We start from the raw sequence: 15,484 nt of genomic DNA on the forward strand, positions 1-15,484 counted from the left end.
AGATACGTCCTTTTCAATATTGAACCTTCCCTTATTGATTGACTTAAACACGCGCGAAATCAATCAAGCTTTAAACAATATGAAACACGGACTTGGCGCTTTTTGTAATAAATCGAGACTTAAAATATTTTTTTTTCGTAGGGTAATGTCGTGTTTTGGAATTTATAGATCAATACATATTGTGTAAAATTATACAAAGAATATGTGCGTATTTTTTTCTCGATTTTGACCAAATGTGGGCTTTTTGGAATTAGACGCCTCATATTATATTATTTATTTGTGTAAGTATCTATTACTATAATAATATAATATATTAATATAATTAAGTGAATATCATTTGATCCACATTTATGCGAGATAATCAGGCAAAGAGGCGTATCAGGTTAGTAAAAAGTTATAAATATATACTCTACCTTTACTGAATTATTTTTACTCTATAATTATGTGTGTTAAAAAGTTAACTAGGTTTTCATTATGGAAAAATTTAAGTTGAAAATACCTACATTTTAGGTTAAGTAACAGATTATTATGTTTTAGTTGTCTATTAAACCATATTAAAACTGTTTTTCAATTCTGCCCCCATAAGCAAAAAGGCAGCTTTTCGCCAAAGTCACATTTTGAGATAATGAGACATTAACGTTTTTTCAACTTTTCTCAATAAATTTTTAAGTAATTTGTTTGAATCATTTGATATATGGTATAAGCAAAAACCAGTATATTTTTAATCGATGCTGTGTTTTTGCTTATGAAACTCGTTATAATGTCTTTTTGTTTAGAATAACTACCGTTTTTTTTTTAAACAATATGTCGATTATTATATTGAAATAAATTTTATACCGCTTTTGACTTTATGTCAAATGGTTCAGAATTTCACGTAGAGCATTATCTGTACACTAACTCAATTTGTTATTTTTGTCAAAAAGCTGCCATTTTCCTTATGAGGGCAGAATTGCTGTCATCAGTGATGTCCCTAGACAAAATGCCGCCCCATTTTTTAAAGAGTAGGTATTTTTATCATTCTTCCATGACTCCAATATTTAAGAACTGTGATGTATGGATACATTACTAACAAAATATAATAACCACTAAATCTAATTTAATTTAAATGCCATCTCTACTTCAATGAATCGACAATATTGCGAGTACATGGTTTCAGATATATTTAAAAATACACATGACAACTTCCAAAACTCACGAGTGACTGGCAAAAATGTTTTTGGAAAAATTTAAAATTAGGTAAGTAGGTATGTACTATCACTTCCCTCCATTTTGGTAAGAGAATTTCTCAACTGTCACTTTGTGTTTTTTTTTCGTCTGTATTCGGGATGGAAGGTGGATAATTATGGCACCGGAATTGTGATGGAAAACGGCGAGTTTATTTGAATTTATTATATTATATGGTTACATTTTGAATAATTTATTTTATCCGTACGAAATCGGCGTGCTCGCGATTTTTCTGTTTGTCGCGATCTGCGCGCCACCTTTCCAACGAAACCGTCGTCGAAAAGAAAGCGACGTTGCGAATCTCCAACGGTTAAGGGGGGACATGCTCGTTGAAGGTCAAAATTGAGTTTTTATTGTATTTTCAAACCATGATACTGGACACTCCTTAAACGTTGTAGATAATCTATTTATATAATTTTGAAGCCTTATTATCCTTTATAATTATATTAAACATTTGATGATTGCATAAAGTATTTTTGTTACATAAAATAGTATTCTTTTAAACCTCTCGCTCTAATGTTTTAGAATATAGTCATATTTCGGTACATAACTGTGCAGTGGTGTTAAGATTTTTTACATTTATTAATTTTTAAACGCATTTATAAAACCATCAGCATAATTTATTACGAGATAATTTTTGTAAAATATTCACGATAAAAAATTATATTGATAACCTCTGTGATCGCAAATTTGACAAGAATTAGGCATTTTATTATTCAAAAAATCGGCAAGATTAACACATTTGAAGATGATTCTAAAGATATTTATTATAAGCTATGTCTTTGACCATTCAAGTGTGATAAACATCTTATGAATAATGATTGCTTTATAATAATTATTGACCTAAGAATAAGGTAATTTTTTTTTAAATACGCCATTTCTTTTGTCATTCCCCAGTAGTTAAGCTACAACATACGGCCGTAGCCATAAATTGACAAACTATAATTGAAGTAGGGAGTAAAATGATATTGACGCGCGTGTTTGAACATGTACAGTTTAAAAAAAAAATAAAAAAAAATTCGGTTAGGTACATGTTCAAACACGCGCGTTAACATAATTTTACTCCCTACTTTAATTATAGTTTGTCAATTTATAGCTACGGCCGTATGTTGTAGCTTAACCACTGGGGAATGACAAAAGAAATGGCGTATTTCAAAAAAACACTACCTTATTCTTAGGTCAATAATTATTATAAAGCAATCATTATTCATAAGATTTTTATCACACTTGAATGGTCAAAGACATAGCTTATAATAAATATCTTTAGAATCATCTTCAAATTTGTTAATCTTGCCGATTTTTTGAATAATAAAATGCCTAATTCTTGTCAAATTTGGGATCACAGAGATTATCAATATAATTTTTTATCGTGAATATTTTACAAAAATTATCTCGTAATAAATTATGCTAATGGTTTTATAAATGCGTTTAAAAATTAATAAATGTAAAAAATATTAACACCACTGCACAGTTATGTACCGAAATATGACTATATTCTAAAACATTAGAGCGAGAGGTTTAAAAGAATACTATTTTATGTAACAAAAATACTTCATGCAGTCATCAAATGTTTAAAATAATTATAAAGGATAATAAGGCTTCAAAATTATATAAATAGATTATCTACAACGTTTAAGGAGTGTCCAGGATCATGGTTTAAAAATACAATAAAAACTTAATTTTGACCTTCGACGAGCATGTCCCCCCTTAACAAAATTTACGGCATTGCCGGCTGGGCTCTTTTATTATTATTTATTTTCGTAATCAGCGCTTTATTATTTGTTGGCTTTGATACCGATTCGGGCGTCTCCAGATACACAAAGACATCCCCAAATGGGGACCATACGGGGGTGTCACAGTACCTACCTATAATTCGTAAATCTGCACGTGTCAGTGTTGGTCATCAAGAACTTGACGTCCAAAGACAACGGAAGTAAACTAGACATCGCGAATCCGACAAAAAAATACAGTCCTGTTAAACTTTTTATGTTAATTATTTGTTTCCAACTAGTGAGCTAATTTTTTTAATGGAAAGATATTTCCGTTGTTACTAAGTTTGGGTGGCTATTTCTACATATTATACCTAATAATTCTCCTCGATTTGCCGCCCTTCAACAGGACGTCACTGGCTGTCATAATATAAAAAGTTAATGCAATTTTAACTCCCTCTAAACTAGATTACAATTCTGGGGCGCTAGAAGTGTCTATGTCAGATTTTGGCCATTTTAAGTGAAGCATGAGAAAGTACTTTAAAATGTTCCTTTTTACGATGGCAGAAATTCCTATGTCAGCTGATGAAATATTAATGAAATAAGAGCACATTATTGAAAGTGTATAATCACCCACCCACGATGGCCGCGTGGCTTAAACGCCGGCCTATAGAGTCGAGGGTCCCTAGTTCGAATCCTGGGTCTGGCAAGTACACATATTGTTTTTCAATTTGTGTATGAGTCAGAGTATGGACCTAATAGGTTGAGCAAGTGGCTGACATCCATTTCTCGTAAAAATAAGATCTGTTAAGGCGATACATCAGTGAAACGGCAAATAATTTTCAACTATAGGTGTGACGAAATTTTGGACTCGCTGCCATTCGAAGAGAGAACATCGAGCTCGGAACACGTCAATTTGTTTCGTGATGGCGACGGGGCTATTAAATCTTAAAGCATCTAAAGATGACTAAAAACGTTACCCATTTACTTTAAAAAGAAAATATGTGAATGCATATATTATTATTGTTAATAATGGAACAATAAACAGAACATTAAATGTACGCATTTTGGATTTATATGACAAATTATATTTCGTTTGGCATGCGTCATTTGCACCCGTGACCCGCAATCCGCGCATCGCCTAGCCGCGAACTTTTCCGAGACCGTGCCTCAACTGAGGTATAGCTTTAATACAAACCTCCACTCTGTGGAGGCCCATATGATCCTATTAAGATCGGACATGGTTGAAATAAAAATAATATGTCGGCATATTTAATACCAAGAAATGTCTATGTTGACATAGCGATTAAAATTTTGAGATCTCCTTATTTTCCAGTATTTTCCAAAAACGAAAACTGTCTGATTATCCGCCTTGAGCTTATTAATTTATATTTTTTAAAACCTTTTCATGATGTGTTTTGTAAAAGTTAATAATATTAATTGTTGATGAGAAATAAACAATCCCCTGTAGGTACTGAACAATTATCGATAATATATTTGACATATTATTCACTTCTAATATAGGTAAATCGTTTTACATTGGCACCATGGGTACGGCAAATGCGGCTTGCTGTTGTAGTGGTATTGTTTGCTAGCATTGAAACAGGCATTGTCGCAAGCAATTCAATACACGCGCGAATCGCCTATGGTGCCACTGTAGAATGATTTACCTATATTAGGCCTCAGAAAAGTCCATCAAATTTACAAATAAAAAAGTAATTACCTCAAAGCCATGCGATATTGTAACATTTTTGAGTTTTTTTTTGGGATTCATATATATATCATGTTGATTTCCATTGGCATAACTAGAAATAATTAAAACAGTATTCAATGAAACAAATCAGAACAATAGCAGAAAAAAAATGTAAGTTATGTAGTTGAGGCGTTAATTACAAAAAGCGACAAGTCCACAATTCGATATTTGCGGGAAACAACGTTTTTATGTTTCAAGCTTCAAGATTATTTTTTCCGTTGTATTCTATGTCGAAATTAGAACCAAATGGCAATTTGTTTCAGCCGATAAACTCTTGAATGTAATAAATATAGGCAAAATAAAATTGGATGTAGCGCTACTTGTACCTTACTTTTTAATTTATTCCGCATAAGGCACATATTTCCGTGGCACTGTCATGAGTTTACCAGATGCTACGGCATGGGAGATGCCATTTACAATATTGAACGTTCCCTCATTGGTTGACTTAAATACGCGCGAAATCAACCAAGCTGAAACTGGCGCTTTTTGTAATAAATCGAGACTTAAAATATTTTTTTTTGTAGGATTTTGTCGCGTTTTGGAATTTATAGACCAATACGTATTGTGTAAAATTATACAAAGAATACGTGCATATTTTTTTCTCGATTTTGACCAAATGTGGACTTCATTTGTTTATGTGGAATTAGACGCCTCAGTTCAAAGAACATGAAAAATAAAAATTCTTTTATACTCTTTGAGTTGTCACCATATTGTGTTCTTTCTTCTCCTTTCTTGTTCAACGTTCTGGGTTCGTTGTAGTGGCCTCATTCTGATAAAGTCTAATGTTATACATTTTAAATTCAGAAGCAGTTAAACCTATTTGATCCATGCATGCAGTCTTGGACCTTGCACGATAATAGGTGTGTACATTTTGCACGTGCAGAACTACAAGGTTCTAACTGTTTGTTTTTGGAGAAACAAAAGTAAATACTTAGAACCTTGTAGTATTAGGCTCGTGATTTGCATTTTATTGTCATGGTCGCGATAATACGTACCAGTATCCATGCATATGTAAATGGGCTACATGAATAACAGTGAAAATCTCAATTAACTGATTTAAATATATTAACAATAAAATTAATACTGACTCGTGAATAGTTAGTTTTGCGATTGGTTTCAATTGAATTTTTGCATTCAATACATTGTTTTCAGGAGTCAGTTCTTCCCCTTGACTCGTTATCAGAATATCAAAGTCAAGAGCAGTGTCCTCATTGTGGAGTAAAGATGTGTCTAGCTCCAGAATAATGAATGTCTGAAATGATAAATTTCCTTAGTTATTGTCTGTGAAGTCATTAGCATCAGTGAAGGACAGTGTCACCAGTATATGGTTCTTTGATCAGCATCAGGTTCAGTTGAGTGACGAAATTTTCACGAGGCTATCCTAATTATTAAATGATCTCAGTGATGTCACTAGGCAAAGTGCCACCCTTAAACAGGCTTAGAATGCCGCCCTCTTTTATTCTCATCCCAAAATTGTCTTCGAGTTTGTTAGGTATTAACTGGTCCGCAGTGAATGAGTTAACTCGTTGAGTGGGCATACCGCGCCTCGCCCAAGGCCATTAGACGTCATTAGCATGTTATCGAATTGGGGTAATTAAGGGGTAATTAGTAGCTCAGCAGTGAATGTATTAAACAGACAAATACACCAAAAAAATCTTTGACATATTACACAACATCTTGTCACCTCCGAAAGGGGGGGGGGGTAGGTAAATGCGCTGGACCCCCCTGATGATGAATGTCATGTCAAGTCACGGTGGTATCGTCTGCTTCTTTCGGGGACATGTTTGTGTTGATTGACAACGCGGAAGTACAGGCGAAAACAGGGCGTTTATTGTTCGGAATATAAATACAATAAAGTACAGCGTACAAAATATTTAACAAAAAAATATTTAAAAAAAAATAATTAAATTTAAAATGGCAGTGACGCCGGGAGCGCGGCGCCACAGCCGACGTCCGCAGAGACCAAAACCCGAAAGACCCTATTAGGGGCTGGTAGGGCAGAGTAGGTAGTAATAATACCCAACAAACAATTCACAATTCTATCTCTGAAAAATGACAAAAACACTCTGCATATTATGTACCTGGCTTATTTCTGAGAATTTCGCTCACTACAGAAATAGTCAGCTAGACCTTTTTTAGGTACCTGCTTTGAAAAGGCTGTATTTCTTTGCTAGGTAGGTACATATTTTGAATTATTTGAACTAGGTACAAATACATATTTTTTTAAAGTAGGTAATCTCAAATCAGATATTCTAGGTGCTAGGTACATTGTATGGCTGGGAACTTTGCTTTCAATATTTATGTAGGTAAGTGTACGAATTTAATACCTATTGGTCAAAATTGGATGAAGGCTAATGTAGGTAATAATATTAAAAAATGATATTAATAATTACTATTTGCTTACGGGCTAGAAATTTGCTTCGCAGTCGATCTGTTCCATGTTTGCATGAATCAGCCCAATGATGATTCAGGCCTCATGGCCTTGGATCCTCTGAGGATGCCATGGTTTAGACGGTATCAAGCGACCTCTCTGGGAAAGGCCCTGAACCGTAATTGGGCCGATTAAGATCGACCACGATTCAAAGTTTTTAGCGTGTGTAACTGGACAATGCGGCGGCTTGATATGTGGGTGGTTGCATCTCCTGCGTTAAAGGATCGAAGCCCCTCCGAACCGTCGGTGGCCGGTCAAACTGGGAATACAGCACTTTGACGCCTCGCGGTCAGTGACTCCACAGTTTTCCGGACCTACCGTAAGGATGCTGAGAGAGGAGGGCGTCGCGCCCAGCCTGTCTTAACGCCGGTCCGAAGATCGAACGACACTTCACCCAGATGCATACCACGCGACCACTTTTTGATTGCTTGCTTGCCATGCCTCCAGTTACACACACTGACAGGCAATTTTACATGAAAAAAAACTATGCTAACACGTAATTATACAGGCTAAAGTTTTTTTTACACAGGCTTAGGTTACTAGGTATAAACTGACGCTAAAATGTTGTATATTTAAACTGACTTTACACCACATTCAAACACACACACTATTTGAAACTACCTAACCTATGACGCTATGCTACGGCTGGTTGAGGATGCTGCTATGCTGCTCGCTTTGCTGCTGGAGGCTGCTTTTCTCTGCTGAAGAAGGCTGCTTGGCTCTTCCGAAGTGTGGTAGATGACGCGCCGGTGGCGTCGACTACGCACTTTGATGTCCCGTGTCTGGGCCAGGGCTGATTCCAAGGCTCGCAGACAGTTGGAGCCAGGAACTTCCTCGACGTATCCGTCCGTGGGCCAGGGTCGACTGATGATACAGCTGGTCGGGGAAACATCGAGAGTCCTTGGTTTTGAAATGGTCTGGCGTGCTGTTATTCGGCAGCATCCTCGTGCGTGATTACTGATGATGCGCGATGAGTCGGCCGGCGATAGTTTCCCAACTGCGGCGGATCCATGACAGGCGGCATCTTGAAGGCTTGATGATTCTGCTTGCTTGCAAATTGAGCGCCACCAGAGGTCGAGCCTCTGGACGCTGTACTGTTTCACACAATTCCACACGCTGCTCTCTTTTCCGCTAGTCCGTCGCCCCGAAAGGTCACGCCAGGACCTCGCCATCCGCCATCTTGTCCACTATACATGTTTCAGCGCCGTGTCAGCCATCTTGTCGTTTTAGAGTGGAATAACAGAGATACGCGCCGCGCCGAGGCCAGCCATATTGTTCTTTGATTCGTAACGTAGTGACCGCGATATCGCTCCCAGTTCGTGCCACGTGTTGTGCCGTTGCAGCCTACGCCCCGCGTGCGCCCCAGTTCGTGCCACGTGTTGTGCCGTTGCAGCCTACGCCCCCGCGTGCGCCCCAGTTCGTGCACCGTGTTGTGCCGTTGCAGCCTACGCCCCCCGCGTGCGCCCCAGTTCGTGCCACGTGTTGTGCCGTTGCAGCCTACGCCCTCGCGTGCACCCCAGCCTGTGTCACGTATCGTGTCGCCTTGCGTCCCGCAGCAGCCTACGCCCCCCCGCGTGCGCCCCAGTTCGTGCCACGTGTTGTGCCGTTGCAGTCTACGCCCCCCGCGTGCGTCCCAGTTCGTGCCACGTGTTGTGCCGTTGCAGCCTACGCCCCCGCGTGCGCCCCAGTTCGTGCCACGTGTTGTGCCGTTGCAGCCTACGCCCCCCCGCGTGCGCCCCAGTTCGTGCCACGTGTTGTGCCGTTGCAGCCTGCGCCCCGCGTGCGCCCAGTTCGTGCCACGTGTTGTGCCGTTGCAGCCTACGCCCCCGCGTGCGCCCCAGTTCGGGCCACGTGTTGTGCCGTTGCAGCCTACGCCCCCGCGTGCGCCCCAGCCTGTATCACGTAGCGTGCCGCCTTGCGCCCCGCAGCAGCCTACGCCCCCGCGTGCGCCCCAGTTCGTGCCACGTGTGGTGCCGTTGCAGCCTACGCCCTCGCGTGCATCCCAACCTGTGTTACGTATCGCGCCGCCTCGTGCCACGCTTTGTTTTGACCTTGACTTATTGACTTTTTCGCCTGTGTTACGTTATAGTTATATACTCTCTTGCTATCAATTAAATATTGCGTAACCCTGTATAGCGTATTTTTGTCCACCACCCACTCTCTTCCACCGTCAAATGTTGTTGGCTAGTGATATTGCATATTACGCAATATGGCCGGTATCAATCTCTCTACTCAGAATTAGAACAATTTCACAAAACCTACTCCAAAAAATTGGTGGTTTTAGGTATGTGGAGTTTGTAGTGCTGACGGGTTTGGAGGCACCCTTGTGAAAATGTTGCCTGTGCAATAAACCACCACAACAATATGTACTACAATGGAATTATGTAGAATACAACAATAGTTATCTCTAGGAGTAGTAAGGTACAACGCTAATTTGGTTTAACTGTAAATTTTCAGAATAAACTGAATAGTCTTTTAAATATATTTAATAGTTTTTTAAATATAATATTTTTGAATAGAAACTTCTGTATCTTTCTTATTTCTACAAATTGTGCTGCTAGTTAAGTTTATACTATTATCACCGGCCTTCTGCGCGCTCTGAAGCGGAGATAGCAGGCCGTGATAACGTCAAGGCCAAAGCGGGGGTGGGAGACAGAAACGCACGGTGTATGGTGTTGAGGCTGGTATATTTTATATTGTCGCAGATACAGGGTATTGTCGTTGGCGGTCGGTTGGTAATTGGCGCTTTGGCGGGCTGCAAACGTGGTGTCGCGGCTGGGCTGCTGATGCTTGGCATCCGAGGCGAGAGTCAGTGCTTGCTGGTCGACGTCCGATACGAGAGAGAGCTTTTGCGGTCGATGCTGTTGGTTCGGCGTCAGATGTAAGAGAGAGAGATTTTTCGCGCGCGTCCAACTGTCAGGCGGCGTCATGTTCGTCCGTCGGTCGGGAACCTCCCTGTTTTACCGACGGATTGACTAGTGGCGGCGCGAGCGGCCGTTTTCGACAGACCGCGTCTGCTTTGGCGGGAGCGCTGACGAATTTGAATTTCGGATTTTTGAGGCGGGCTCTAATCGGCCGAGGGTTGCGAGAACCGCGAAGAGTGGACGTAGGCTGTGGTGTAAGGGAAAGTTGATGGTTCGGTCCGTCCTTTGAGGTGGTCTCCTGTGGGAGACTTCCATCTGGTATCACTATTTAATATTAGTTTCAATTACAGAACAATAATTTGATAGTAACCATTTAAAATTGATTTCACATTGTCTTATTATAAATTAATTGTCTTGGTTTGTGGTGATTGCATTTAACTAAAATAGTAATACTAAAATATTATAATAAGTAATATATCGATCAGTTTATTCTGCAATGAAGCAAACCTTAGTGTTAGGCAGCATCGGATCACCGATCTTGCACAACAGTTTGCTCGCGTTGAGTGTGCAAAGAAATGGAACCCTCAGAAGTGGAGATCTCTCTGGTGGAATGAGCGTAATCTGCGTCATGTAAGCCGGCTCGCCAGTATTCTCAATTGAAATATTCATACTTATGTTTGATGTGGAGCTCGTAATGTACGGTAATCTGAAATAAAAACCATTACTGACGCGGATATGACGTGTATAGATGTCGTATTTCCTGAGATAGGATGTTCATAGACATCCTGTACTGTGGAAACTGAATACGACACGACGTTTATAGAAGTCGTATTTTGGATTAAAACAGTATGTTCCCTGCTACTTGTGTCACGGTGCAAACATATTTTTATTACCTAGATAGTGTCGTATCTTAAGATGATACTTCAGTGAACAGTTCAACGGCAAATAATTTTCAACTATAGACGCGACGAAATTTTGGACTTTGGCAGTTTGAGAGTGAACGTCGAGGTGTGAATACGTCAATTTGTTTCGTGATGGCGACGGGGGTATTAATTCTTAAATCGTGTAAAGATGACTAAAAACGTTACCCATTTACTTGAAAAAGAAAACATGTCAATGAATATATTATTATTGTTACTAATGCGTCAATTACATTGAGCTACTTTACGAGCTGCTTGTTGGCGAATTTACAATCTGCCTGTAAATTTGCCCAGTGTCATCATTGAACAAGCTAACAAGCAGATTGTAAACAATCTACCGAGAAAAGTTGAAAGCCGGTCAACTTTAGACGCTACACGCCGGCCACACGCTACTGCGTCTGCGCAGTAGAGCGCAGTAGCAACCTCCCGGTAAAAAAACAAACTACGTTCTGTCAAAATTGTCGCTGGCTTGTGGCTTCTCAGCGAATGGAAAGTTTTGTGTGTCATCATCACAATCGCAGTAGCTGAATAGCTGAATCTCCCGCTTTTAAATTCGCCAACAAACAGCTCATAAAGTAACTCAATGTAATTGACGCTTAATAGAACAAAAAACAGAACATTAAATGGACGCATGTTGGATTTATATGACAAATTATATTTCGTTCGGCATACGTCATTTGCACCCGCGACCCGCAATCCGCGCATAGCCTAGCCACGATCTTTTTAGACCATGCCTCAACTGAGGTATAGCCTTAAGACTTAAATCATTTATATATATGTATATAAATCGAAAATTTAAAAAATCTAAATTTTAATATGTGTCATGTCACTGACATGCATTAGCTAACATGTGTCCGCGAATGTGTTCATGGAACGGGAATTATTATGAACTATTTTACTATTAGATAATAATGTTCCCATAACTAAACTGGCATTGAACTGACATCTATCAGTCATATATTATGGTAACCATTTGTAAAAAGGCGTAGATAAGGAAATAATGTGTCAGAGTTAAGCCGATTAGTCATTTTTATGATATTGTCAACTTGTGTGTGTACCGGTGGCGAAGGGTGGAGGTATGCTGTTAAGCTCCGACATAAATAGTGCACACTAAACTTTGTCAGTCAAACGCATTTATTTTCATTGAACTAAGATTAAAAAGTGTAGATTGTGTTTGTTAGTGTGTATTTAAAATTCAATTAAACACTGCGAAACCAAACCATAACAGATAATAGTCAAAAAATACTCGTCTTTCTATAAAATATCATTTCTATAAAATATTAGTTTAGGCAGGGCATAATGAATTAACGCCCATGGTGGCCACCCGGCTTAAGCGTTGGACTATCACGCCGTGGGTCCCAGGTTCGAATCCTGGGTCTGGCAAGTACACATATTGTTTTTCAATTTGTGTGTGAGTCAGGGTATGTACCTAATAGGTTGAGCAAGTGGCTGACATCCATTTCTCGTAAAAAACAAAATCTGTTAATACAAACCTCTACTCTGTGGAGGCTCATATGATCCTATTAGGATCGGACACAGTCGAAAAAAAAAAAAAAATAAAGAATTTGAAAAAATGAAGCAACAATATATAATCCAACGAAAACAAATAAGAATGAATGAAAAAGTGTGCACAATTTTGTTGTATCGCCCAAAGTATACCAAAACTACCTATTATGCTTTGGTTTAGTCAACAGTCATCTGCGTTCATTCGCATCATTATATTATCATATCGTCACTGTTCTGGCAGAAGACACTAATTCGAAAAAATTACATATTGAGTTAGTTATACCAAAATGTTCCTTATTTCAAACTTTACCGTCTGGAAACCTTTTTATTTTAAAGTCATCCTTTTTACGATTACTTTATAAACTCACATGATAGATCGTTTCAAACATTTTAACAACTTCAAAGTCAAATTACTCAAAATTCGTATTCTCCAGTTAGTGTGTTCTACCAGAACAGAGACGATATAAAATTTATCACTTTTATTTATTGATTTTGGAGTATTATAGTGATATGTTAGAATGCCTCGCTGGTTTAATTAGTTTTGTCGATGCTATGGGAATTTGGCACAGGGTCGAGTTTGCCACTTAAATAATAAGGCAGAAAACCATTACATTAGAAAATAGTCACGGTACTTACTCTGTCAGTATTCTGAGGTCTAATTTAAGGTCAGGCTGGCAGATGAGGTCGGGTCCGCAGCCACTATCGAATGGTACAAGAAGTACAGCGTCTTGTTTTGTCTGGGGATGCAATACAGTGCAGTCTGGACAGAATTTGCTCACTGGAAATGTATAATATTTAAAAATTAAAGAGATCAGGGAAGAGGGAAGTAGTTTTTGATTTTTTTGTGTGTTTGAATTGGGGGTCATAGTAAAATTATTAATATATTACTTTACCTTGGCAGTATTAAAACATGATGTCATATTTTGATGTTTAGATATTTGGGAATGGGACAACTGGACACCAGGACAATTGGACGCCACACTGTCGTAGACGTAGACGAGGAATTTTAATCAGTTTCTATCTACTACTTAGTAGTTTTAATTCATTTTACTCGCAACATAATGTTTTTTTTATTGCGGATTGAGAATTACCATGCCTAAGGCTTTATATAAAATAAAAAACTCTTTTTTCGTTGGAACTTAAACATATGCACGATTTAATCATTATTTACGTGTGCATATTTAAATTCTCACTAACTATTAAATCATAATATAATAATTTAAATATAAATAATTATTATTAATATTAAATAATAATAATAATAATAAATATTAAATTATTAAAGATTTTTTTAAAAGTACCTATAAGTGCCTATCGTCTATTTAATTTTGAACTGCATAGCGTCCAGTTATCCCGGCGCCAAATCGTCCTAGACCCAGATATTTGGTGTAATTTTTTATTTTGGTCCCCATTTGGGGATGTCTCTGTGGATCTAGAGCAATGATACTCAACCTTTTTTTTCTTCGGGCCAAATACACATATTTGTAAAGTAACGCGGGCCGCATCACTACTGGTGTGACGAAAAAATCATGAAACCCGTCCTTTTTTTACAAAACATTTTTGAGATTTTAAAAATTAAGCGTGTTTTTTAAATTAATCGTGTGCAATAGCAACACTCTTTTACCAGATCTGATGTGGACCATAATGACAATCCTCTTCGGGTGTCACTATCTGTGCGTCAAAGTCGAAACGAATCTCAAGATATACGAAATTCCTGATAATAAATGTGTTTCGCGCCGCACATAAAAGCTTAAAGGGCCGCATGTGGCCCGCGGGCCGCAGGTTGAGTATCGCTGATCTAGAGGAACCCAAACCATTATCAAGTCGACAAATAGTAAGGGTTGATTGCGAAAATAAATAAATAATGTTAAATATCTGAATTTAAATCACATTGTCTGAATGCCGTTAAAAAACACGAATGGCAACGCCGCATTTATACCGCTTCGAAAGCGGTGATTTGTTTTGACGCGAGAGAAGCATTGTAACAGCAAAACAGTAAGCAGTGTGTCGTTCGATCTTCGCAAAAGATTGAAATTGTATAAAATGTAGCCCCAAGTATTCTCCAAAATAAAACCTCGCCGTTTCCGATCATAATTACGGTGTGTTATTTTTTTTTGTTCCACTTCACCCTCACTTCACTCCTAAATCCCCAAAATATGTCAGACGATAAAAAACACGAAATAAAAGCGAGGAAATGATACACCCCTGTTACAGGCGGGCTTCTCCCGGTGTAAAATAATCATTTAGTAGTCATAAGTCGAAACGTAGCCCTGACCTCTAGAAACGGCTTCATAAAACATCTAATCTGATTCCTTGCTCAACTACGTAATTTTTTTTATTATTCATAAGTAAAAGCCTTCGTCCGGTGTGTGAAAATCATATACTGGGCGGAGGTGTAATTAAGAAAAATTTAATTTGATTTAAAAAGTATAAATGATGATGGATGAAAAGATAATTTTAAGACTAAATATAATGTATAAAATATTTATTATTAAAGTATTTAAATCTAATAAATTTTGCTGCGCATTGCGCAACGGTAAAATCTCCGCGCGCCTGCGCCGAGGTGGTCCTCGTGATTCGTCAAATCAAAAAAATCACGCGATAAAATTTGGCCAATCATGAGAGTCCTTTTTGCTGGTCGGCGTGGGTACGGGAAATTTAAAAAGAAAAAAAAGAAAGCTAGTAAGCGTCACTTTTCCAACATGTACGGACCTGCGAAACTTATTGTAAAAACAAAATAATATATAAACCTGTAAAGAAAATTTTAAATATAAGATAATACCAAGTTACGCACGAGACAGGTGTGGTTTCATTTAATTTCTCCTCAATTTCAAATATCTTTTTTTTTTGTGAATCCGGGGTTCGATGGACACCTGAGCTAGCCGCTGGAACCCCGGACATCTCAGAAAGAGCCAGCTTTTCGCGATCGACTTGGATGGAGATGACAACAGGTACACACTCGCAGTGCAAAATGGTTTCTTCAAACCGTCTTCCCCAGTTGGGTCTATCTTCCGCAATCCAATAAGTACATTATAAATTATTAGATTTGTACATTAATGTAATGACAAAAACAAATT

General features: G+C 38.3%; 1 protein-coding gene across 1 annotated transcript in view; it reads right to left on the reverse strand.

Moving 5' to 3' along the window:
* LOC147074208 (integrin alpha-PS3-like) overlaps positions 1-15,484 on the reverse strand; it is a 75,591-nt gene that overhangs the window by 18,739 nt on the left and 41,368 nt on the right. Inside the window, exons 15-18 of the mRNA XM_085944018.1 lie at positions 13,044-13,185; positions 10,489-10,687; positions 5,775-5,938; positions 4,657-4,738 (exon numbers count right to left, since the gene is read on the reverse strand). Coding sequence (XP_085800144.1) covers positions 4,657-4,738; positions 5,775-5,938; positions 10,489-10,687; positions 13,044-13,185 — 587 coding nt within the window. The remainder of the gene's footprint in view (positions 1-4,656; positions 4,739-5,774; positions 5,939-10,488; positions 10,688-13,043; positions 13,186-15,484) is intronic.

The sequence above is a fragment of the Rhyacophila brunnea genome, unplaced genomic scaffold (assembly GCF_057557595.1).
Source record: "Rhyacophila brunnea isolate RB1 unplaced genomic scaffold, BYU_Rbru_1.0 scaffold_16, whole genome shotgun sequence".
Lineage (NCBI taxonomy): Eukaryota > Metazoa > Arthropoda > Insecta > Trichoptera > Rhyacophilidae > Rhyacophila > Rhyacophila brunnea.